The 25,923-nt window shown below is 50.3% G+C and overlaps 1 protein-coding gene across 2 annotated transcripts; it reads right to left on the bottom strand.

Annotated features, from left to right (window-relative positions):
* Positions 1-472: 472 nt before the first annotated feature.
* On the bottom strand, positions 473-23,990 carry Ogdhl (oxoglutarate dehydrogenase L). 2 transcript variants are annotated; one of them, XM_034497873.2, is made up of 24 exons: positions 23,850-23,990; positions 22,124-22,192; positions 20,364-20,568; positions 19,236-19,400; positions 16,399-16,501; positions 15,904-16,019; positions 15,555-15,709; positions 14,614-14,760; positions 13,033-13,123; positions 10,842-11,021; positions 10,543-10,671; positions 8,993-9,172; positions 8,321-8,473; positions 7,621-7,723; positions 7,038-7,166; positions 6,008-6,158; positions 4,876-5,003; positions 3,755-3,933; positions 3,473-3,544; positions 3,265-3,390; positions 3,090-3,162; positions 1,704-1,867; positions 1,402-1,556; positions 473-752 (listed from the first exon to the last, which is right to left on the bottom strand). In XM_034497873.2, exons 3-24 carry the CDS (start codon positions 20,565-20,567, stop codon positions 629-631), a joined length of 3,027 nt encoding a protein of 1,008 aa, XP_034353764.1. In that variant the 5' UTR covers position 20,568; positions 22,124-22,192; positions 23,850-23,990; the 3' UTR covers positions 473-628. The 2 variants fall into 2 exon arrangements, with proteins under 2 accessions (XP_034353764.1, XP_034353763.1); XM_034497872.2 differs by having other exon boundaries at positions 23,752-23,872.
* Positions 23,991-25,923: the final 1,933 nt, after the last annotated feature.

Genomic DNA, 25,923 nt, shown 5'->3' with positions numbered 1-25,923 from the left:
TAGCAAGGGAGAAGCAGGACACCCTTGCCTATGGCTCAAGGGAGAATCTGTTGAGCAGACATAGTCTCTATGGATTTGTTCTTCTCCTAGCCACCCCTCTCCCAACTCTGTGGTAGGAAAGGAGAACAACAGTGCTTTCTCAGGCATGTCTTTATTCCTCTGTGCTTTGGTCTTCCACTTTGGTTCAGACATGTGTGCTGCACTTCACTGCATCTCCCAGTGTGAGCTTCACCTACTGTTACTGTTCAACTCTCTGCTTCCAAGAGCACAACAGAGAGTATCTCTGGATCTACAGACAAGATGGCTACAACAGGGTGACCAGTAACTAAGTCTGCCAGGATGGGAGCGATCCCACACAGCTCCAGTGGCTGTCTAGGGATATGATCAGTAAAGCTAAAGAAACCGCCACCAAAAAAATAAAAGGTTAGTAGGGCTGGCGAGACACCACATCTACGTGCCCTCCATCTGAGGAAGGCTAAGCCTTGGTCCTGACCAACTCTGAAATGACAGAGACCAAAACCAGCAGTGCTACTCTTTAGTCCCAAATGCTACATGAATGTGGTTCATCTGGGGCTCTAGAGTTTCCAGACAACTCCCTCAGCAAGATCTGAGCACATGTGGCCTCACTCTAAAACGTCTTGCCCTCGAAGGCCTTCAGGTTGAAGGCAGTATCCAGAAACTTCCTCAGTGACACCAAGTGGGCGTTCTTATTTCCAGTGGCTGGTGCGGCTGCTGGGTCCCGGCCAACATACCTGGAGGAGGAGAGTCAGCTTAGGGAAGGGCTGGTACCATCACACACACACGAAGAAGACTGCCTGCCTAGACGGTCCTCTACTTAGAGGTACTTGCACTGTGGCCCACACCAAATTCAGCTACCCAGCCACAGAACACAGAAATTGCCCACTCTGTGACCATGGAGACAACAATCATGCCTCAGCCCACAGACTTGGCTTTCCCCACTTTTCTCATCCCTGTCACCATCTTCACAAAGGCAAAGATGCTCACACTGAGCACCGGTGGCTGCTACCCACAAGGCACCTCAGGAAGCTCGCCTGCACACACTGCTGATACTATCATTTTCTCACAGAGAGGAGTCAGTGCCAAGGCTAGGGGCTAAGACTAAAGGGAGGAGATCCAAGTCACACAGGACTTTGAAATTTGATCCTGGCTGCGGAATCCTTAGGCTTACTATCCTTGAAGGTCCCACTGGCAATCCCCCCAACCCTGGTATGCTGACAGAGAGCTTAGAACCTGTAGAGACTCAGATGCTTGCCAAGAGAAAGCCAGTTCTCGGTGGTACTGCCAATAAGGCAGGAAAACCTAGTATGGGATTGCCAGGATCAAGAGTCAGTGCAGGCTAGCAGGGGTGGGAGGTAGATATCGAGCTCTCTAGCCCAGTACCATATGGGCCGGGAGTGGCCAAGGAGAGTCATGAAGCGTGGACTGATGTAGTCGTAATAGCCCATGTTCTTATGCTCTTCCTGACACCACACCAGCTCAGCTCCCGAGTACTTCTCTGCCTCCAGCATGATCAGGTCGAAAGGGAATGGAGAGATCTGGGGAGGTGGAGATACAAAGGCATAGTCAAGGAGGGGCACCTGCAGGGCCTGCTCTGTGCTCATTAGTCACACCCACACACCACAGAGCCAGGGGCTGGTGAGTGGACCTTGTCTATCAGTACAGTGGCAAGACACTCAGCAAACCTGCTCTAGACGTGTGATGGCCACTTGCTTCTCCAGGCTCTGGCTGCTGCGCTCCTTCACCAGGTCATAGTACACCTTTCCCGTGCAGAAGATGAGCCGCTGTACCTGCTCAGGAGAATATGCAGCCGGGCCATCTTCTGGAATCAGCCGTTGGAAGCTAGTTCCTAAAGGATGGACCAGACACCTCAGGGGCATCAGCACCCAGAAGGGCAATGGGACACTGAGCAGCCCAACCATCCCTGGGCTATTCCCAGCAACTGAGCTGATTCAGGTCAGGCTGATTACATTACAGTTTTTGATCCCAAAGATGGACTTTAGGACAAATGATGCCCTGCGTTGTCAGAGGTGGAAGGTAGACAGGTCTGAGGTCAAGGGCAGAGCTGGAGGAGCACATTCAAGGTATGGGGTACAGGAATGGAAAGGACCCCATGTTACAGAGAATGTAACATGATAGGCCCAGGATAGCACCATCCTGTTCCAGATCTGCCACACCCCCCCAGTTGTGCCCACATTACTCATGGCACTCAGCCCCATGTGCCAAGGTGAGCTGTTGGGAGGCCACTGTACACTCCTCCCATAGTCCCACAGCAGAGCCTCCGTCTCCCAGTCCTGGCCATTTCATCTTCCTGAAGTCAACATGCTGTAAAACTCCTCCGAGAGCTATTGTGATGTCCCTGTATCACCAGCCCTCTGAGGGCACTGAAGTTCAGAGGGCAGCTGCTGCCAGATGTAGGGACAGAGCTACCAATCTCTCAGGAAGCCAGTCGTACTGGTGGATCTGTCTACTACAGCTGCCTTCCCACGATGGACACACAAATGAAAACAAAATAAAAAACCAACGATAAACCGTTCTTCATGTGTCCAGCTGCTGAGTCCCTGACTGGCTAGATCCTGTCTCTACTCAGGACTCAGCCAAGCCAGATCTGCTGTTTGCCTCAGAGCTTCATTCTTGTGCCTCCCTGATTCCCTACCAGATCAGCCTTCAAGTCTCCATGTGCTTTCCTGGCCCCTGATTCCTGTGGGAGAGGGCAGCTAGGTTCCCAGTGATGTCTATTTGGTTCATGAGTGAAACTATAGATAGAAAATGAGTGAGGGGCACTCAGTATCCAGCAAGCCAGACACTGCTCTGCGAGCCCTTACTGACAGGTAAGAGGCCGCCAACTCCCCAGACCCTGGAGCTTATTCCAAATGATCAGATCTAGGCAAGGTGCCAATCCCCCTATGCTGTCACAGGTGAGACCAGAACAGGAGCTGCTGGAGGGACAATGAAGGCAGAGGCTGAAGAGACAAGGGAGCTCCAGGGGCAGAATCCACACACCAACCACTAAACCTCACAGGCCACCACCCCAATGAAGGAGGCCCACCAGACCCAGATCAGACACATACCGGACACCATCTGGTCAAAGCTGGACTTGGCATCGGGGTGCCTCAGCAGAGACTTGGGTGTGAAGACAATGAGCTGGAAGGTAAAAAAGCCAGCTGCCAGTAGCTCCTATCCATCTATGGGTTCCCACATCCAACCCTTGCACCGTCATGGTGCTAAAAGGCTAGGGCGGCTCACAGGCTTGCGGAAGGGCAGCAGGATCTGTCGGCGCAGCACATGGAAGTAGCTGGCTGGTGTAGAGCAGTTCACCACAATCCAGTTGCAGTCATAGAGCTGGCTCACCTCGAAGTCCTCAGTGAACACCTGCAGTGAACACCTAGTGGCTAGGAGTGGCACTCTACACCTGGACTCTACTCCCCGCCTGGGGACAGCAGGCAGCACTCACTGGGTAGGCATCTGAGTCGTCATTGCTCATCTGCAGGAACCTCTCTGGCCTTGCTGAGGAGTGCTCTGGACCCTGAAAGTACACATGACCCAGAATGAGCCTGCAGAAACCCTAGGCTTGCTGTGTCCAGATGGCTTCAAGGGCAGGTTAACCCTGTCTGTGCCTGTTCCCACCTTGCCCACAAGTTTGGATCATAAGTTCCAGGGGCCTGAAAGGCTCTTCAAGGGATCAAGGGGTGACCCTGCCCTCCTGTGGTAGGCCTGCAAGGGCCTCCAGCCTCACCATGCCTTCCATGCCATGGGGCAGCAGGAGCACGATGCCATTGTGCCGCACCCACTTGGCCTGGCCAGTGCTGATGAACTGGTCGATGATGCACTGGGCTGTGTTGTGGAAATCACCAAACTGAGCTTCCCAGAGGACCAGGGCGTTGGGGCTGGCCATGGCATAGCCCAGCTCAAAGCCTAGGCAAAGGACACCAAGACAGAGCTCAGTGCAATGTCACCAAGTAGCAGTGGTTCCAGTTAAATTCCTCAGTATATGCTACCAGTCCCAACCAGACCTTCCCAACACACCAGAAAGAGGCAGAGGCTCGCTGCGCCTCAGAGGCCTGGCTGTGTGTTCCTGGATGTGGAAGCATTTTTTTCTCACACCATATGTTGCCGTGTGCAGTTTTATGTGGCCCTTGGGGACACCACATAGAACATCAGCCAAAAAGACCCCTGGAAACATGTGTAAAGCTCCTGAGAAAGGGCAGGCACAAGCCCATAGGCAACTCCCACAGGTGGGGCTGAACCCCAGGACAGGGAAGTTAAAGGACAAGTGTGTTGGCTTCAGATAAGCTGAGGGGAGGCACATCCCCATAGAGTCACAGGTGAACCTCAACACTGGGCTCCTGGGGTGCAGGATAGAGAAGGTGGGCTTAAGCCCATGTGTTCATGGCCAGGCTTCCTGCTAGGTGGTCAGTAGCTACGGACTGCTATGGACTCTACTGGACTTTTTTATGGACCCTCTGTGGTTGGCATCCAGGGAAAGAGTTTAGGTATCATATAGAAAATAAAGCAATTTGGGTGTGGTGGTGAACACCTTTAGTCCCAGCACTTGGGAGGCAGAGGCAGGTGGATCTGTGGGAATTTGAAGTCAGCCTGGTCTACAGAGTGAGTTCCAGGACAGCCAGGACTGTTACACAGAGAAACAAACTTTGTCTTGAACAAACAAACAAACAAAAACAACTGAGATGTTTGTTGGACTATGTGGGACATGATTTCATCTCCCAAATGTCTCTGGAAAAAGACTGTCCAACCACAGTTCCTCAGGACCATCCTACTATCTCTGTCTTCCACCCCTATCTCCGAGACGGCCTGCCCTCCCAGACCCTGAGGCATCCCAGTGAGCTCCCCACCCACCTAGAACTCCATACTCTGAGAGGGAGCTATTGCACACAGTGTAGGGGGCCTGGTCAGGCCACAGGTGATTCATTGGGACACACGTCCTCCGGTCAACTTCCTGGTCATGAAGAACATGGTGCCGATGGCTGGGGACAGAGAAATCAGGATAGGGACAAGAACAAGGAGGCTGTCACATGGGCAGCAGCAAGTAGGTAGATCTTGTTGTGTCCCAAAATGCCTATAAGGGCCTATGAAATGGCCACACCAAGAAGGTTACCCAGCAACATGTTCCTTTCCCGCAGTGTCTTACCAGCCCTGCTCCCTGCCTGCCAGTCACCCACACAGTATACTAAAGGTGCCAGGCCTAGACCTGAAAGCGACATCTCTTGCCTCAGCTTCTCAGCCACAGAGGGAACCAGTAAGACCTGCCTTGCCAGCATCCCAGAAGCAGGGTGTCTCTTGAGACCCCAGCAGCCACATCTTCCAGGTAGCATCTCCTACATGTTCTACCATCTCAACCACCACACCTGCCCTGTCCACGCTCAGAGGAGTTGGGAAGCACTGGGAAGAGACCCCAAGATTAAAGAGTAAGGGGACCACCGGGTTGAGGCCCAAGTCCAACAAAGACTGGCATGCAGTTCAGAATGTGGCTGATGGCTGCCTGGATCCAAGCTGAAGTAAGGCTGGCAGAAATGAGCTCCAGGAATGGAAAAATAACTTGTGGTCCTGAAAGCCAATGAACTTGACACTGAGCCAAGACTGAATATTCAGGGCCCCAACCTAGAAGAAATATGAGTCCTCTCTCAGATCCCAAAACTCATGCAGCAAGGCGGTAACTCCAGGCTGATGCAGGTCACTGATTACAGAAATAAAGGCTCTGAGGGCCACAAATGACTACCAGCTTGGGACAACCAGTCAGTTCAGCATGTGAGGGTCAAGAAAGGGACCGTCTGAAAACTTAGCCCTGACTATGAATTTAGCCAGACAAATGTCCCCCCAGGGAGGTCCTGGAGCAGGAGAGCCAGGTCTACTTCAAATCTCTAGGGCTAACCCTGGGATGCCTGTGTTTTACTGAGTTATGAGATCCACGGGCTCAATGAAGACAAGACCAGTGCTCAAGGGACCAGGGTCCAGCCTGCCTCAGCCTCACCTGAATGTGCCTCTCTCCACATCTTGGCCACTGAGCCGCACATGGATTCCTTCCTTCAGCAGTGAACCAAAAGCCATGTATTCTGCCAATGCCCAGTCCACTGTGCGCTTCTTGGTCATGTCTGCACGGCCACGCAGGATTCGAGAGAGGCCTGTGAGAATGAGGAGCACGGTTCAGCCTCAGGCCTGGAGGGCTGAAGCACCAGAGCCATGGGGTAGGTGCTCAGTGACAAAGCAAAAGCTGTGGGTGCTCCCTCAGACTCTCCTCCCTAGCCTGCAGCCAGACCAGGGCTAACCTGAGCTTCCTCTCCAATGGAGGATGTGGTAATATACTGGGTCAGAATTCTCTTTGGCACTTCCATAGAGGACTGTCCCTGTTCTCCAGAAGAGAAGACTAAGCTAACAAACACCATACACCCAGCAAGACCCTTGCAATGAGTATAGAATACAGCTCTAAGCCTGGGTGCCATCAGTGGGTACCTCATGCATACTGTGAGAGTTGCATCCCAGAAGCTATCTTGAGAAGACACAGACAGCTTAGCATAGCTGTGAGGCCTCAAGCTTCTCAAATAGAAACGGTGGCTACAGCTAAGGAGCTACAGTCAGTCACCAGCCAGACTCACAGACCAGGAACTCATGGGGCTACCTTCTGGCATGAGCCTGAGCTAGTGGCACAACCACGTCCTCCTTGCCAGCAGAATTCTTCCCCTACTTCCCTGTTCCCCTAAATGGCCCAGGGATACCCTAGAGGCTGTCTTTGGAAGATTCAAGGTACCAATCTAAGACCTCGCCCTGGCACCCAGCTGGAATGTGGTAGCCACAAATGCCTAACTCCCCATCTCCACTGGGAGCGGAATTAGTAACATGGGAAGGGGCCCACATGATGCTCTGAGAGCCAAACCAGGAGACCAAGGGGCTACCCATGGACATGCCACAATCTCTGTTCTCCCTTGGTATCCCAACAAATCTCCCCAAGGGACATAATGTCAGCTCTGAAAGTAACCATGTTGGAGCTTGCACAGCGGCCTTACCTGTGTGGATCTTAAAGTCCTCCAGGGGCACAGAGCTGGCCACATTGCCAATGTGGGTCAACATGTCCTCAGGGATGCCAGTCGTAGGGCATGTCATGCTCTTGGGCTCCCCATCCACATTGAAGAAGCCTGAGGGGACAGACTCCATTCATACTCTGGTGGTGAGGCGAGGGGACTTTGACCCAGAATAGGAAGGCTGCAATTCCTTACCTCCAGAGACAACAGTATGTACCCTGGGGATCTGCCACAGATGAGAAGCCGCAGCCAGAGCTCCTACACCCGCCCGGATATTCCCCAGGACCCTGAGGTCACAGCTGACCCATCTTGGCCCCACCAGAGGAGCCCTCATGGTAGACACCCCCAGTACTACCCATCCCGTCCCTGGCAAGGCACAGGGCTCTAATGCTACCTCCTCCACACTGGCCTGCCTCCATCTGCAGAACAGCTCACTCCTGCATGCCAGGCACAAGCCTGGGTTTCTAGCTCTGAACTGGCTGCTCCCCAGAGTCACCACAGTCCTTTTCCTGCACCAATGCCCAAAGGAGGCTCAAGGGGATCTCTGAGCTGCATGTGCCTCACTCACCAGGCCAGGGGGAGTCCAGCCAGTGCTTTATATGCAGGATCTTTTTATCCTTGGACCTGCCATACGCCTCTTCACAGATACGGTCATATTTGGCAATTTCTTCCTGGAAGTGAGAGGAAGATGTGAACAGACAGTAAAATATTACGTATCCAAGAGGGTCAGTCAGCCTAGACTTAAAGCCCTGATCTCCATCACCAGGTTCTAGAACTCTCTATTTCTTGGTTCATAGGGATGCCATGATCAGAGGCCTAGACCTCAGAGTTCAGAATGGTCCTGGACAGATACTCCAAAGCCTGAGGAGCCCGAGTATGGTATGGAAGGAGAGCCAGGGAGCCAGAGGAGAGACTCTCACCTTGTTTTCAGAGTTTCTACCATAAAGGCAGAAGAACTAACATGTTTATAACAATTTTAGGCATGATCTCAATATAATAATACCTTTTAGAGAATCCTTACAGGATATCCCTACAGAAAGATCCCTTTCCTGCCTGAAACTTGGCTTGTCCCAGGACACACTGCACACCCAGGTGTACCCATGCCCTAAATTCCTGTGCCCTGTTAAAACCAGAGACTTTTGGAAACAAGGAACATCAGCTACTCCTTTAAACCTTCGATGTCTGGCACTGGGTTGATGGCATCTACAGCCACCCCACGTTCCCATTCTGTCCATCTGAGGTCTGTGCCCACAGGTCCCCCGACCTACCTCAAACTCCTGTAGAGTGACTGTGCCCTCGGCTATGAGCTTGTCCGCATACTTCTTCAGTACAGGTACCTGCTTGTGGATCTGCTTGTACATGAGCGGCTGCGTGAACATGGGCTCATCCATCTCATTGTGACCACGCCGGCGGTAACAGACCTGCACGGGCAGCCAAGGGTTCAGTCCCTACTGCAGTGCATAGTGCATGCACAGGCCAGTCCGACGCATTCCAAAGGTCCCGTTCTCACCTGTCACTGAGTGAATGCTCCTTGCCCAGACCTTTGTACAGATGGTTGGTTCTTGGTGACACCAACCCTCAGTCTAAAAGCATCTAGTCCTCAATGCTGAAAATATGACTGAAGCCCAAACCACACATGAAGATGGGCCATCAGCATGACCCCAGCACCCTCAAATATACCAAGCTTGATCAGCACAGCAGAAAAGAGCCCTCATACCTCAGAATCACCTGGTTTGTTAGCTACCAGCAGGGATGGGCTACTAAGCCTGCTCTGGTACCAGCGCCCTCAAACACTCCAGATTTTCTTGCCAAGTCAGGAATGGGCTACTCACTCCATCCTTGGCTCCAGCATGCACAGATACACCCATCATACCCAGCATAGCCGGAATAAGCCGTCTACTCCACCCCTGCCCTGGCCTCAGTCAGTACCCTAGACCCACCAGGTCTACAACAACATCTTTGTTGAAGGTGTTCCTCCACTCAGCTGCCACACTGCACACATAGATCACGGCCTCTGGGTCATCCGCATTCACATGGAAGATGGGTGCATTGACCACTCGTGCCACATCAGTGGGGTAAGGTGAGGAGCGAGCCATTCGAGGATCTGTGGTAAAGCCAATCTGCAAGAGCAGGAGAAGCCAGATGTACCCCTCTGTGTATTCTTTTTCGAGACAGGATTTCATTAGGTGTGGACTCCAGTAATCCTCCTATCCTAGGCTCTAGAGTAGCTGGAACTACAGGCATACACTGCTGTGCCCAGAATTCCTGCTTACTTTAGGCTAGACATATGGTGACATGCAAATCAGGGAGCTGGGGATTAGTTTGTGGGGTGTTATCAAGGTACCTAGGACATACAGAGGACATGAAGGGTGACAGTCAATGAGTCCTTGACCAGCTACGACAGCAGTTGCTATGGGGTGGTAGCGGCTGCAGCAGGGAGGCTTGTCCTGCTTTTCTACCAGCCTCTGTACTGCACAGGTACACAGGCCTGGGGGAATCTGATCCACCAGAGTGACTACGGAGCTTTGGGCAAGGCGTTTCGGTTCTCAACCTCATTGTCCTCATCTATAAGGAAGTGTCATTAAAGTCCTGCCCCCAGCAAAACTCAAGAAAGATTAAATGCTGCAAATGAGGCGGAGAACACCAGACTTCAAGCTGTATGAGACTGCTGCCTGAAAGGAAGGAAGATGACTACCAACTAAGACCAACGAGCTCAGGAGCTCAAGGTCACCTCAGCTACACAGCCAGCCACTGTGCTGTCCTCTGTGCTGCTACATACACGTGTCTCTAGGTGCCTCTGAGATTTTTTTTCAGGACCTCAGTCCTAGATACAAAATTCTACAGTATTTGCATGGAACCTACATCTGTCTCTACACCTTTAATCATATACATAATATAATGTAAACCATATGTAAACAGTTACTATATTATAAACTTTAGAGAACAAGAAAAAAAGCCTGTTGTTTTGTACAGGTTAGTGTTTGTTTTTCCCTGGTTACTTTTGTATGTGTGATGTGTGGCTCAAACCCAAGGCTTATATATGCCAGGCACGCCTCCTTCCTGGATTTTCTGAGACAATCTCAACATACAGCTCAAAATGTCCATGAACTTTCTATGAAGTACCAGCTGGAATGGAAGGTACCACCCACCACACCTGAATATTTTGGATCCATAGTCAATGGAGGCTATGGATGTATAACCTCCAGTAGTTACAAAACTGTCTATAAATGTATACAGATGTGTCCAGCACATATATGTTATGTATCTATCAATTTCTCAGACCAAGACACAAGGCTGGAGTCTGGTTCGTTGCCTGACGTTTTATGCTGGGCTAAGGAATGGGTTCTCTACCTGAAGTCACATGTGCTGGGAAGCTGCAGGGCAGAGGTATGAACACCACCACCACCACGGCTGCTTCACACTTCCCACCAACCCACAGCCTGGACTTGTAGGAACGGGCGTGCAGCCTGGCGTGGAGCCGATACCTTACCTGATTGTTGACCACAACGTGCACTGTGCCGTTGGTGGTGTAGGAAGGCAGGTCACTCAGATGGAAGGTCTCATAGACGACACCCTGGCCAGCAAAGGCAGCATCCCCATGGACCAGGATGGACATAACCTGCATGGCAGGGTATAAACAAACAGGATCCTGTACCCCAGCCTATGAAGCCCACCCTGTTTCCTCTTCCACCAAGACCCAGAATCCATAACCTTAGGATCTAGTTTCTCAGAGCCTTGTTCTCAAAGTCTGATTTTCAGGTGCCACTCTATGGACCTGGAAAAACTCACCTTCCTACCCTGGGCATCCCCACGGTAGAACTGCTCTGCCTTTGTCTTCCCCTGTACCACAGGGTCCACAGCTTCTAGATGGGAAGGGTTGGCTACCAGTGACAGTGTGATGTTCCTGTTGGTGACACGGTTGATCCTCTCATGGTACATGCCCAAATGGTATTTGACATCACCAGAGCCCTGAAGGTAAGGGTGGGATATGATGAACATACCACCTCCAGTGTGGAATGAAGGACATCTCATGACCATGCTGAGCCAGCTTGCCAGGCTTCTTAGAATGTACCAGAGCTCAATGGTACCTTATTCCTCACACCAATGAAATCAAATGCATAGACTTTAGAGGATATTTTAGGATCTAGGAGTAGAGAAAGCGTACTTTCTAAACAATATATAGTCCCTATGTGGTAAGATAGCTAAGCCAGGACAAATCTTCCATTAGCAAGGGGGAGAAAATCCAGGCACAGTACCAAGGGGGGAAACAAGCTGGTATGTCAAATGCAGGAAAAGAGCTAATTGCTATCAATATGCAAAGTGGCTTTGTAATTAGTAAAGTCAAATCCCAAAGTCCCAAGAAAATAAACAAAAGCTATGAAGGGATTTTACAGAACAAGAACCACAGAGATTCAAAATAGTCGATTCATTTTAAAGTGTTAAAATTAAATCATTTTTCACCCATCCAATTGGCAAAAGAAAAACCAACAGAGAAAGGGTAACAGCTGTGGGCCGCACGTGCTGTGTATGGGCCCAGGGGAGGCTCCATGGTGTCTGCTCCTTGCCCAGGCTCCTGTTCTTCTCAGGCACCACCTAACAGCTGTGGTCATGTGCTCACTACAGCAGGCAGAGTCCTGACACAGAACACTGCAGCTGCAAGAAGCCAACAAGCCAAGCTCGATACAGGCTGGCACGGAACAGAGGCAACGTGGTGAGTGAAACCGCCAGATACCTACAGTGTTCCAAGCTGTTCTCATGGCTCCTGGACAAATATATGTGTCTGCAGAGAACACACCTCACCACAAATGCAGGCAAGTATACACAGACACACCACAGGGATGAAGTATCACGGAGAAAATGTTTTAAATTTTCTTTAAACAATGTTCTATTTCTTTTTCAGATTATATTTTTTTTCTTTCAACAATACTTAAATTTTTAAAAAGTCCTTTACAAAAAGTGCTACTCAGATAAAAATTTCAGTGTTCTTCCCCCCAAATCCTCCCTTCACTTCCTCACACCATTCTTGGGCAGAGGAACGAACAGAGGCTTACAGGTGTGAAGGCGGCTAAGCAACACTAACAGGATGCAGGAAGATCCTGGGCTGGAAGCCAGCCATGTGGGCACCAGGCCTGCACTGGCACCATGTGTCAGGTGCTCCTGGACCAGTTTCTTTAACCAACTAAACACCTGTGCTAGGTGGTAAGGGCTTCAAAGACCAAGTTCCTTCCTCCCTCTCAAAAGGAAAACAGATAAACATATAGACATGGATGAACACATGGGGTTACACACAGACACACAGATGTAAACATACAAACACACACAAAGATGCAGACACACACTGACACAGAACACACACACACACTGACACAGAACACACACACACACACACACACACACACACACACACAATGGGAGGAGGGGAATGAAAAAAGCCAGAGAAGAGACAGTGCAAAGGGATACAGACGAGAGAACAGACAATATGTCCAGGTCAAGAAATTCAGCTAGAGACTTGAATGGAGCAAAGGAGAGGAAGGCAGGCAGTAGGGCTGAGGGCTAGGCATGGCTAAGAGCCTCAGCGGCATCCAGCCGCAGGGTGGAAACCAGCTGTGGCCTGTGGGCCAAAGGCACAGGAAGCCATCAGCCCACCCATGCCTGGCTCTGGAGCCAACAAGTCGAGGCTGATAAAAGGACTGTGGACACAAAGGCTCAGCTACAAAATCTCAATGGAGAAACTTCTGGGAAACTCCTGTACCTCTCTAGGCCTCAGTTTTTCTAACTGGAAATAGTAAGGTTGGCCTGGATGATCCATTGCAGCACCTACTTCCCAAAGCCTTAGGGACCTGATGCAAGCATCCCAGCCCCTAGGACTCTTTCCATGTCCATGAACTTCCAGCCTGGAAGTTCAAGTCCCAAACTCTCCCAGCCTACCTCCCAAACACCACGCCCTCTGGGGTACCCCAGAACAGTGTGTGGCACCCACCTCATCTGCTGCTTCCAGCTTGGGATCAAACTGACAGAAGATCTGTTCCAGGTCCTTTCGGATAACGTTAGCCAGCACGTTCAGCCTGCCCCTGAGGACCAGAATGTCCAGGACTATCACCTGACATGGTGATCACCTTCCTATATTAGCCAAGTACAGCCATTCTCCCTACCTGCTGTGGAACCTATCAGAACCCTTCCTGCTGGAGCCCAAGTAAGGCCCAATCCTCCCATCCTGCCTTGACATTACCAGGCCCTGGAGTAGTCCCGGTTCGCCAGCTTCCTTTAGGCAGACTCTCTGCACACCAATGATTTAGAAAGCCCTTTGTGGAGGGGCAGAGAGCCACCAAGTCACCTATAGCATGCCCCAAAGACCCGACCATTACATAGGCACCTCCTGCATACTGAAACTAGCATGCTAAGGCTCACATGCCCTCCAGCCCAGCCAGTAGCAGCTTTGAGCAGGATGGGGCAGAAGCAACTCAGATAGGGGCGAATACAGAAAGAACAGGCATCCATGGACCAGATTCTTCAGCCCAGCCTGAACTTACTATTCAAGGTACTTACTGCAGGGTGGGCACCAGCCTGATAGGAACACATAAGTGACTCAAGAAATTCCCTTCAGAGCCCATTAGCTTCAGGGTGACAGTGACCCTAAGCCTGCCTCCCAGCTCCACACAGGGAGGGAGAGCCTCTTCCTGGTCAGTTCTCTCCACACACCTGCCCCCACAGACACCCAGGAACAAAGAACAGTCCTCAGCTGCTCTGGGCAAAGCCCTTCATATCCCCAAGGTTACCATTCATGCCATGGAAGCCTGAACTAACCCAGAAGGGCCCCTCTGATCATCAGATGTGATGTCCACCCAGCAGATGTCTGGGCCATCTCTGTCTTCCAGGTGTCATCTTCTCCTACTGTTCTAATAGCCATGTGTTCCATGCCTCCATGGCTACTGGGACAGCTCTGCCTAACCTCCTACCAGACACTGGGCATTTCCAGACACCTCAAAGGACCATGACAGATAAACCTCAGACTCCTGGAAGACCTGCCAAGATAGAAATTGTCCACACCATACATCTAGAGACCCTTAGACATTACAGTCCTGTGCTAGCCCAACCACAACCAGCTTTCTAGATCACAACAGGGCTTTATCCAACAGACTGCTGGTGAATGAAAATTCAAGGGAAACACAGTCACCTTAAGCTGGGAACAGACTGTGCACCCACCTCTATAGACCTAATGTCCATGGGATGCCCACTCAGGGCCATCTACTCAAACATTCCTAACACACACCCTTGACTTCCTTATCTACAGGATTTGAACACAGTATGTCCCATAGTCTGAGCTCCTGCCCTTCCTAGAGAAAGCAGCAACATGACCAGAGAATCTGATTGGGCCCTGGCTGCATGTGGCTTTGGCCAAGTATCTGGCTCTTGCTGTCAAGAACAGGCCAGACCAGGGGCCCTGAGAACCTATCAAGTTCCTTGCTTTTTTACCTCAAATCCCACCAATGCCCCTCACTCTGACTGCCACCTCCCTTTTCCTCCAAGCAAGCATTGTGGCGAGGGGACTCAGTGGCCCTACCTGTGTGGCATCCCCAGGATGACGTTCTCAATCCCCATCTCACTAGACTTGTCGATAATGGTCTTGAGAGCAGGAATCATGACCTCACAGCCTTCCAGGCCAAACCTCTTCTCCGAAGACCACTTCCTAGCCAGGAAGTCTTCAAACCTGTTTGGGGAAAGGGAAGGGGAGGGAAGGGGTAGAAAGGGACAAGGTTGGGAACTTTTCACAAGCACTGGGAGCTAAATGCCCAGGACATAGGAAGGACAAAGTCACCTCTATCCTGTATAATCCAGGACCCAGCCTGGATACCATGTCACACTCACCCAACGAAAAGCACAAGGCAGGGTACCTTGGGAGTCTTCCCAAAACCTTAGCTGCCACCCACTCCCCGATACCACTCTCTCCTCTCTCCACAGTCAGATTCCCTAAGAGCCCATCCTTCAGTGCTCCCCCACCCCACTACTGTCCTGCAAGCCTCAAGCAACTCTACCCTGCCAACGCCTAAGTTGAGCCCACACCCCACTGCTCAAAAAGTCAATCAGCATCCAGCAGCCAAACCTGGTACACCTCCAGGACCCTGCAGCTCTAGACGTCCCCTCCTCCAAGGCATCAGTAGGGAGTATTGCACTAGCCTTGCCAGGGGTGCTGTCACACACCCCATACCGGGAACAGTATTCTGTCATGTCATTCCTATAGCCACAGGCTGTCACTTCTACCCATGCTCAGTGCGACCTCTGCTGCAGTGTTTCTCTTCAGTGCCATCCCCTCCCACCTATGTGGCTCTGATGGTCACATTAACTGAGCATATGGTCCTGATGTTTTGCCTAAGGGATTCTGCAGGCCTCCAGCAGTGGGAAAAAGTCAGTCTGCCTTCCCTTGCTAGGCCCTGCTAGTTTCCCTGCCTTGGGTACCAAGCATGGCCCTCCAGCCATGCAGATTGTCCATCAGGTAGTGCTGACCTCATGGAGCGCACCAGCCTAGCCAGCAGGGTCCGCTTCTCCTCAATGGAAAACTGCATCACACCAGGAGTTTCAAATTTCTGTCTGATCCACTGGCACTGCTCCACATCATTGATAAACATGAACTCCAGGCCGATATGCTGGCAGTAGGTGCTCTAAGAGGGACAGGTGGAGAGTCTATGAGGAACGGGTAAGAGGGGTGATAGCCCCAGAATCTGAGACTAAAAAGGAAGTACCCTCTCTCCCTCCCTCCCTCCCTCCCTCCCTCCCTCCCTCCCTCCCTTCCTCCCTCCCTCTATACATGCTCAAGAGCTCCAGAGCTAAGCCAGACATGCCTTCCTGGGCTCACCTCCAGGCGACGTATGATCTCTCGAAGAGAGAGTGTGTTCTCCGAGCCGCCAATGAATGTAGTGGTGGGCAGCCGGAACTCTTTATCCAGATCAGCCTCCTGCAGGTCATAGAAGGCTGGAAAGAGCCCAAGGCAGTAGAAAAAGAAAGACTGAGGTTGTGCTGGGAGACGGAGAGCACCTCAGCAGTACCCACTGTATCCACCCTGAGACCTGTCTGGAAGCCCTGAACGCTCATCAGTGGAGAGAGGGAAGGATCTGCCCCCCTGCTGCCGTGAGAGTGGGTTTGGACAAGTGGTAAACCCCAGTGCAGGTGGGAACACATACCTCTTGCAACACTGTATAGTCCCTTGGGGACACTGTATTGTGAGTAAAATGGATCCAAGAGCAAGAGTCACACAGACAGAGGCTCAAGCTAGGCTCTAGGCCCTGCAAACTCCTCACTGGGCTATAGGCACCAGCTAGCCAGGGTGACAGAGAAGGATCCCAACTCTTACCCAATTTATCAATAGTTGTGATCAAGTCTGAGGGCACAAAGGAATCCAGGTCTGCATCCAGGATGCCCAGGGGGTCCAACTGGGCCACATGGTGGCCTCGGATCTAGGGAAAGGAAGAATAATACCGCTGGACAGATATTTATTCCACGTGAGGCTCAGAGCCCCACCCCACTTCCAGCTTCAGAGTTCTGAGTTGTCACACATCCCACTGTGCTGTCACCCACAGTGAATCCTCTGATGGCAGATGGTGGGAGCTTCAGTTCAAACGCACAAAATGAGGCTGGCAAACATAAGCAAAGACCTACATTTGAAGTTATATGCCATACACCATTACTATGAATTTCCAAAGTGTCTGACACATGAACAAGGAAAATCCACACAAAAGTGGGGAAAAAATCTCCACCTGCACTTATGCAACCATTTCCACAATCTCCCATACCCACACTTGTGCACGAACATACACAACAATAATAAAGAGAACATTTGAGAGATCAAGCAGAGGGCTTCAAAAATTATAAGCATTACGAGAAATCATAAACTAAAAAGAAACCATGAAGTAAGAAAAGTTATTGTACATAGAGACGGGACGATATTGGAATTGTAAAAACTGGATTGAAGATATAAGACTTCAAAGAACCAGGCTTTTTAAGAATATCATATTTTGAAGATTTGACTTTGGAACCCTATAAACATTTTAACTATAAAACTAAATTAAGATTTAATACGAATAGTGAGATATAACAAACAGTATATATCCCCAGCAGCATGCCCATGCAGAGAAGGATGATTCCATTTGGCCAGTGGAATATTCCCTAAAGACAAGCAGAACTACAGGGGGAAATTCATACTTTCCTATTGCCAATCAGTAGCAACAGTGGGGAATTGTTATTCTAAGCCTGTTGCGTGTGGGCTATGGAAACATCACATAAGCCACTGCATGGCATCTCTGAGAACATCTATTGTTGGCATCTTTGAAAGGAGAAGGTGCTATGAGATGGATGAGGTCAAACCCTTAGCCCTGCATTTGAAGTACATAGCTGCATTAAAATAAATCCATAATGCATGCTATCTTTCTAAAAAGCACAGTTTCCAGCTCTGATCGCTGCAATTGACTAGACTGATAGAGAACATTCTCAGAACTCCCAGGAAACCTGGTTCCGGGAGGAGGAAAAATATAAGACTATTCTAGTTATTTTTCTGTTGCTATAATAAAACACTGACCAAAACCAATTTGGGGAGGAAATGGCTATTAAGCTTTCAGATCCATGATGAAGGGAGGCGAAGCCAGGAATTCAAGGCAAGAACCTGGAGGCAGGAACTGAAGCACAGACCATGGGGCGGATCAAAGGACAGGAGGATCACTGCCTACTGCCTTGCTCAGCAACCTTTCCTACACAACTCAGACCCACTGCCCACTCTGGCTCAATGAGACACTGTCTCAAGGCAATAAAGAAGAGGTAAAGAGACCAGGCATCCTGCTCTGGCCCCTACACACACACACACACACACACACACACACACACACACACACCTGCACACTCACATGCACAGAACCAAAAGGACTGAGCACTATGCTGAGATAAGGCCAGCCTCAAGCAGCACCCTGGATGTTAATCTCCATACAAGACAGTTCTAGTTTGACTGTCCTTGTTCTTGTCAAGATCACCCATGAGGTCACTCGGTGTCTTTCACCCAGTTAGGAAAGCACAATGAACTGGAAGATCCCTTATTGGAAATACTTGGGGCCAGCAGCACTTGGCATTTCACACTCTTCTTGATTTGGGGATATTTAGACATAATGAGATATGTTGGAAAAAGGACCCAAGTCTAAACATGAAATTTGTTTGTTTCACCAGCAATTTGTATACAGCACTGAAATGTGGTTTTGGACAATGTTCTTAGGATGCCTGCGTTCTGACTAAAACCCATCACATGAGCTGAGGTGTAGAATTTTCCACTTGAGACATCACATCAGTCCTCAAGAAGTCTCAGGTGTTGGAGTTCTTTGATTTTATTTTTGTTATTATTATTAATTATTATTACTATTATTAATGCACCGTTGGTATAAGAGTTACAGGCTGCACGAAGCCCATGGGTCCTCTGGCCAGTGAGAGCCCCCTGCAACCCTTGGGCACCAGGTGCCTGGAGAATTCTCTCCCACTCCACACTCCCACACAGAGGATGTCTAGTTGGAGACAGCACATTGTTTCCAGTTGCTAATGCCCTGATGTTCCCAGGTCCTCCCACCAGGTCTCTTCAAGGGCCCAGAACCCCTAGAATCTCCCTCTGTGTGCCACGTTTCCCTTGTCAAATGCCTTCTGCCACCAATTCCCACAGAGAGCCTCAATGGTTGCACCTGTTACAGCGTCAATACCAGTGCAGGCCTCCAATTAGTCCTGTTCAGCTGAGAGAACATGGACCGTCACCAAGACACACTGCCAACCACCAGGCCCAGCCTAGGGAACCCAGTGTGAGACAGCCCCAGCCTCCAGAATGAGCAGCTGGTGGGGGAGCTGTGTCTGGTAAATTATTAATTCATTCCGTCTTCACTAATGAAGCTCCTGCTGCAAACAGTCCGTTTCTTGGAATACCCAGACTAGAGAATGGTTATCAAGTGTCAGAGGGCTCCACAGTCACTTAAGGCTAAATGCAACCTACTAAGTGCTCCTCTAAGTACTTAGGCCATCATGTGCAAGATGACAGAAATAGACAAGCCAGCAAAACAATACACTCAAAAGCTCTAAATGGCATGTGACAAAGGCTGGTTCTCAGTGGAGGTGACATTAAGGCTCAGACTTCCTGCACCCAACCCCACCTCCATCCTCCATCTCTCTCACCTGGTAGGCACGGATAAGAGACTGGACTGCCAAGTGGTCTTCTACCAGCTTGCTGGTCTTGGTGCAACTTGACACTGATGCCCTGCTCTCTTGGATAACAGCTGGAGGCTGTGGCTGACCCATAGAGGCCTCCTTACTGGCTCTCTGGAAGAAGCTGTCCCAGGACTAGGTAGGGAAGAAGAAAAAACCCAGCCAGGTCAGGTGGAGAAGAGTTGGGATACCCAAAGCATTCAGTGTTCTTAGGAACCACAGTGCTTAGGGACATTCCAGCACCTCCATTCAGGGACCCCTCTACCAGTCCAGGTCCCTTACATGTTCCCCAGCTTTCCTCAGGATGCGGGTTCAGTTATGACAGGGACATCTGCTCACAGATATACTCTTCAGATGTTAGAAAACTCTTTCTACAGTCAGCTGTGTACATACATACAAATAGACTCTGCAGCACTATTCACAGCGATCAAGACAAGCAGTGAACCAGAAGTCCATTACTGGGGACAGGCGACATACTATTTAGGCAGGAACAAACAATGGGGCTCTTCTCGTACTGACATGAAAAGAGCTGAGATCACCAAATGAAAGTCAAAAAAAACCAAAAAACAAAAAAACTCAGGATCGTTCCCTGTCAACACTGATGGAAAAGTGAGAGAAATTCTGTTATGTTTACAAACGTTTACAGAGAGAAAAATCTCAGAAAGAGCAGAAACTAAAAAACAAACCCCATGGTGGGCTAAGAGAGGCCTCTTGACTTTTCATGCTGCTTGCATCTGGATCATGTGACTTCTGCCTTTTCTCCCATTTCACTTTTAGATATCAAGGCATGTTAGTTTATAGTTTATAGATGACACGTCTATATGTATTTATTTCTTCATTTCATCCCAAGAGCCATCTGGAGAAAGCTCAGCATAACCAGGCAGGGCAGGTCTCTGGCATATCAAGCGGGAGATCTTTGTGGTCCATCTAGTAGGATGGACTCACACATACTTTGATCAATAAGAAAGCAAGAAGCCTCTCCCTTCTCCCCCACACAATACACAGGGACTGAGGTCATGGCTGGTCACTGGCAATTCCTCATCCTGCCATCCACCCCAGCAACTTCCTTCCCATAAAACGGAGAATGTCGGTGCCAACCTTGTGAACGCTCCGTGGGTTTTCCAACCAGGCAAAGTACATCTCCTCCACATAACTGGAGCTGGCTCCGCTTCTGCTCCTTGGGATGGTAGCTGGTGGCCCAGAAGACCTTCTGCGCCCACTGAACACTGGGATATCCCGTGTGGCCAAGAGCTTTGTGGCCTGCGGCCCCAACCTGAATGGCAGCAGCCTCAGCTGGCTCATTCTGAACATAGACAAAAAGGAAGAAACACAAATCACAGGACTCAGTCAAGAGAAAGCGTGGATACATGCTTGTTCACGCCTAGCACTGACGGTCCCATGGAAAGGTGGCCCCCAGACTAAGCCAAAGTGAGACACAGGTGACAAATTCCTATCTCTTTCCGCTTCATTTTCAAGCAAGAGGTCTCAACTCAGTAACCTCCTCCCAAAGACTCTGAAACCCAATGCTCCTAGCCTCCCCTCCAGCCTAGGCTCCCTCTCTGCTGGCCTCAGAACCCTGCTACCTGTATACACAGCCCTGCTTCAGGGGGAACCTAGTTCAGGCCCTGGAGCCCACTCAGAAGATCACAGAACATGTGTAGGCCATAACTCAAAACAGGGCTGGGCACATAGCCTACCACCTTGGGAATAGGGCAGGGGTCCTCCAGGTACTGGGTTGGCTGTACATGGTCAGAAAAGGCAGGGTAAGGGTGCTGAGGAGCAAAGGCTCAGAAGGATGGGAGAAGACAAAGCCCACTATCCCTGGAGTCTCTGATCACTGGCCAGAAGTGACCAGTGACTCCCTAGGAGTGCACCCTAGGGCAGGGTGTCCTAGCTCTTGGGCAAAGCCAAAAGGTCAGAAACCCAGACCTCAACAATAGCCCCACTTCACAGAAATGAAGACTGGTGGTCCCTGTGGTGGAGGTGGAACTGAAGGTAGCCTAGTGAGAGATCCTGCTATAGCTGTCTTCTGTGGCTCCCAAGTGCTATCTAGAACTCACACTCTGGACAAACATCACCCAAGGAAGCTGTCAACCCAGGGTTCTTTACAGGTCAGGGGCCACCCAGGTCAGGAAAACACAATACTGGGTTCTCTTCACTTGTCAAATTACCTGCCCCTCCCCAAGGAAGAGACCTAAATAATGGACAGGCTTTCAATGGATAGACAACCTCAGCCACCTCTCCCCAGAACTCCCCAGGAATTTTAAAGATCTCTCTCTACTGGTAGAGAACTACCAGGCTCCCTGCCCAGACCTACTGAGGCCTCTGCTGCCCCAGGGTCCTGCCACCACATGTAAAGTGGGACCTCTGTTGCCCTTCCCTACCCCATGGCTTTGAGCAGGAGGCCCTCTTCTGCCCTGCCCTGCCCTGCCCTGCCCTGCCCTGCCCTGCCCTGCCCTGCCCTGCCTAGCCCAGCCCAGCCCAGCCTTGCCCAGCCCCAGCCTGGAGTAGATCCTTCCTACTGGATACTAATGTTCTGCATGGGGAGCCCAAGCTTCAATATAGAGTACAACCCTAGAACCACCCATCAGAGTCCAGAAGCCCATGGTCCCTTAAACAACTCACTGACCCAGAACACGTATATTCTAGGGTATATAGTCCTAGTTAGAACTAGCCCTGAGTCAACACTCCAAGGTCTGTTCAGCCAACTGTCCACCAACTGCACCCCTCCACCCTACCCCTGCCACCGGCTAAACCAAGTCAGAACGCCACTGGTTAGAGTTCTTGCAAGGGATCAAGTCCACCAAAGGGCAGGTATGGCTCTCCTGGGCTGCCTCCCCTCCCCCTTGCAAACTCACTTGAGCTGGAGGGACAGGTGAGTTCCTCAGTCAAGGGAAGTTGATTTCCTGGGGTGACCTGTGGCAAGTCTGAATTAGAGAAAAATGAATAACTAGAAGATACATTCTACAGGAGGTGGCTATCCGAACTCTGAACCTCAGGTGTTCCAGGATTCCCTCCTAACATTTTAACCACCAAGCTAATGTAGCCAGGTCCCGTAGGGAGTCACTTGGGGCTGGGCCTCCTGGAGCAGCAGCTTTCCAAAGGTTCAGCATGGACCCTAGGGTCAAACAGTTCAAGTCGCAACATGGAGACATGGGGAGAACGCAAACAACCATGGGGCTTCAGCATCCATATTCCACATAGCAAGGAAAACAGATTGTAATGAAAGTAAGAGTACACAGTCAGACCAGGCTGGAACGGTGTTCAACATCCTCAGAGGGGCACAGAGATGAAGGGTGACCAGCTATCTGTTCCAGGGCCTGTGTCTTCCTCATGGCAGCACCAAGATGTCAGCCTAATATCTCCTTGGGACAATGCCCCAATTGCTCCTTCTGCCAGCTTTACCCCCACAAGGTGATAGCTAGGACAATTCAGGCCAGATAGGGACAATGCCTGGCTGTATCCAGCCTGGCCCAGTGTTGGAACACTGTGTTTTACAAATACAGAACAGTCTGGGCAGCCAGACACTGCTATGGCCTTCACCCAACCCGGCAGGAGATGCCAGCCATTCCTACCCCCATGCCAGCTGGGCTTGAGGACCCCAGAGCTTTGCTGAGCTATAAATCTATAGCCAGAGTCCAAATTAGCCCTGCTAGGTCCTGCCCATACAGGGCAAGATGGCAGTAAGCACACCCCAAAACGTGCCCTGTGCAAGTTTCTAATGAGAAGATCTTGGGGCATACATTCTGGAACAATGTTGTCCCGACCCAACATCAGAGCCAGTTCAGGCAACCTAAGACGAGGACTCCCGCAGGGGTGCACAGGGGAGGGCTGCTTCACAATGGATCCCTTGGGAAAATCAGTTAGTAGAGGTCAGAGTAGGTAGGTCCCCTTTCCCCCAAGCCCTGAAGCCGCGCGTAGCAGCAGAGCCTGCATTCTGTATTTCTACTGTTTTGTACTAGAAACTGGACTCACTGCCTGACTGGAGAATGTGGAACTCCAAAGAGCTAGGCAGCAGGTTGTGATGGGGGTCGGGGTACAAGCTTATTTTCTTGACAGGGAGGAAGGAAAAACTAAAGCCCAGAACTGGGAAATGTACAAAGGTGGGTGAGGCCTGTTTGAAGGTTACTGGTGGATGAATGGAGAAGTTACACAGACCGGCTTGGAATTGAACCCCATAGAGCTGGTAAAGAGTGGGAGGGGGGTCTGCAGCCTTCCGGCCTGAAGCCCCACTACTGGTAAGTCACTCCTTCCCATGAAATCTGCACTCCGCCTGCTGAAACGCGCAAAGGGCCGGGGGTCCTAAGGAATGCCGCACTTCATCAAAGGAGAAACCAAGGTCACGTTCCCGTTCCCCACACCCCCCCCCCCCCCACCCCCTCCCCAAGGGCCTGGCTGAGGTTAGCGGGCAGCGCTGCCCCAGGACCTAGGATCGAGTTGCAGAGGGGACAGCTCGCAGGAACGGGGGTCGCGCCGCCGCGCTCACCGGCTAGCCGAGGTTCCGGGCCACGAGGTCCGGGGGAAGGGGGGCTGAAGGTCCGGGGACTGCGCGGAGGGTCGCGAGCCGCGCGCTGTATCAATTACCTAGGTCACGTGACAAGGCCGCCGTGAGCGCGCACCCTCGGGATTCCGCGCGTCGTGACGTCTCGGTAGACGCCCCGCCCCGTCTGCGGCCCTCGCTGTCCGAGGTGCTGACCTCCCCGATCTAAGACCACATGTGGTCCCCAAAGAGGCTGGCTTCTCCAGATGGCCAGCAGGAGCCCAGGCCCGCCCTGTCTGAGTGAATGGAGACACTGCTGGACCCATAAACGCCAGAGTCCTCGATTTGAAACTAAGAAGAACGTACCAGAATAAAGTAGACTTGTATGTGTGTTTTGGGGGAAAGATAGAGTCCTCTCTATCGCCCGTAAAATGGAAATGCTATTAAAAATCCTGCTGTCTTCGGGCTGTTTTGAAGAAAGGATGAAGTAGTTTATGAAAAACTGCTTAGCACGCTACCTATTCACTTTCCGAGGGACTGTGGCCTGGTCTCCCTCTCAGAGAACCATTGCCATAGACAATGTAACAAAGAACATATAGACAGAACCTGTGGAAATTTGATCGGCACTTTTATTATTAGTGATTTGCAACTTATGTTATTTGTCAATTTGGAGTTTTTCTGTTGTATTTCTCCCTTTTTCTTTTTTGTACTGGGTTCTGTTTCATGTATAAGCAAATACAGTATATCCGTGGCTAGAAATGCTATCAGCTGTCCTTTATAGGATGACTGTAACCGCCCCTAACTGGCTTCTGTGTTTGCATCCCTTAATCCTAATCCAACATAACAGCTAGGGATTTCCTCGTGGAGCACAATTTCATGTCACAGCTTTGTACAGTCATCTTCCTACATAGCTGTTTAAGAGTCACTGATCCTAAGCAAACTATGGCTAACTGACCTCGTGTTTTTGAGTGTCCAATCTGAAGGCTCCTACATCACATAAAACCATAATCGAATGAAATTTTTATGTTTTTCTCTTGCCAACCTGTCCTTGATTTATAGGAGTCTTGGTCAGCATCCTTTGTGAGAAGCAGCAGGGAAATCATCCCTTTTCCTTCCCTACAAGGTAATAAATACCTGTAATTCCAGCACCATGAAGGCTAAGACAGGATAGTTAAGAGTTCAAGGTCAGGCTGAAATACATATTGAGAACCTGTCTCAAAATGACACCCAGATTCTGTCCAGAAGGCTCTATGCCGCTGTGAATGTCTAAACTTACATTTTTGAAATCTTTTTCTGGCCACTGTGGGGAAAATGGAGGGGAAAATGTAAAAGTGTGCATTGTCCTAAGTGGGAGACAGTCAAGCACGGCTAGAGAAGAAGCTGGGACAAATTTGATTGACAGGTGGAAGCGACGCTGGGAGATCAGTGGCTTGCAGGGTGTTTGGCAGGGTGTGAATAACATGGATTTCTGGTTTTCTTGACTGGAGTTTGTTGAGCAAGAAACAGGTGAGATGGATTGAGAGGCACATCAGATAAGTTTACAACTGAGAGCCTATAATGAATGAATGAGCCAAGAAGGAAAGTTAACCAGTGTCCGTAAGCAGGGCAACTCCCTAGCCAATCAGAAGGCTTCAGAACTTTCTGTTTGTTCATAGCCCTTTGCAAAGTTATAAGAGGGACAAAAAGACAGATCTACATCCTGGAGGGAAGGGGAATCATTTATAGAATGGGATGGGGAAGAGGCTGCCAGAGCCAGGAACCACTGCCTGGGAAGCCTGCTGGTAGATCAGTCTTCCAGTCTGATTGTTGTTCTGCTAATTACAGCAATTGAAGTAATTATTTGGGCACAATCAAGGCTCCCATAAGGTGGCTGCCATTCTTAGGAGCTTTGTCTGGGAGGACTTGAGGCAGGGACTGGAGCTCTACAAAAACCTTGGCAGCAGAAACCTGTCTTTGCTTCCTCAGATGTGTGATACAGACACACATTTTTATTTATTCTGATAGTATGGAGTAGTTAATTCAGAAATAGGAAGCATATAATGGTCTAGTCCCACATCAATTGGGATTCAAGAAAATGCCCCACAAACATGCCTACAGAGGTATCTGATGAAGGCAATTTCTCAATTGAGGGTCCCACTTCCCAGATGACTCTAGTTTGTACTAAATTGGCAAGTACAA

Source organism: Arvicanthis niloticus, chromosome 3 (assembly GCF_011762505.2).
Source record: "Arvicanthis niloticus isolate mArvNil1 chromosome 3, mArvNil1.pat.X, whole genome shotgun sequence".
In the NCBI taxonomy this organism is placed as follows: Eukaryota; Metazoa; Chordata; class Mammalia; order Rodentia; family Muridae; genus Arvicanthis; species Arvicanthis niloticus.
The sequence above is the reverse complement of the archived record's forward strand: the minus strand, read 5'-3'. Positions and strand labels throughout refer to the sequence as shown.

Coding starts and splice junctions, on each gene's coding strand:
- Ogdhl (XM_034497873.2), bottom strand. CDS start 20,567: ATGAGCCAGCTGAGGCTGCTGCCATTCAGGTTGGGGCCGCAGGCCACA. Junction 3,391..3,472: donor ACGACTCAGATGCCTACCCA/GTGAGTGCTGCC, acceptor TGTTCACTGCAG/GTGTTCACTGAGGACTTCGA. Junction 3,163..3,264: donor TGCTGCCCTTCCGCAAGCCT/GTGAGCCGCCCT, acceptor TTTACCTTCCAG/CTCATTGTCTTCACACCCAA.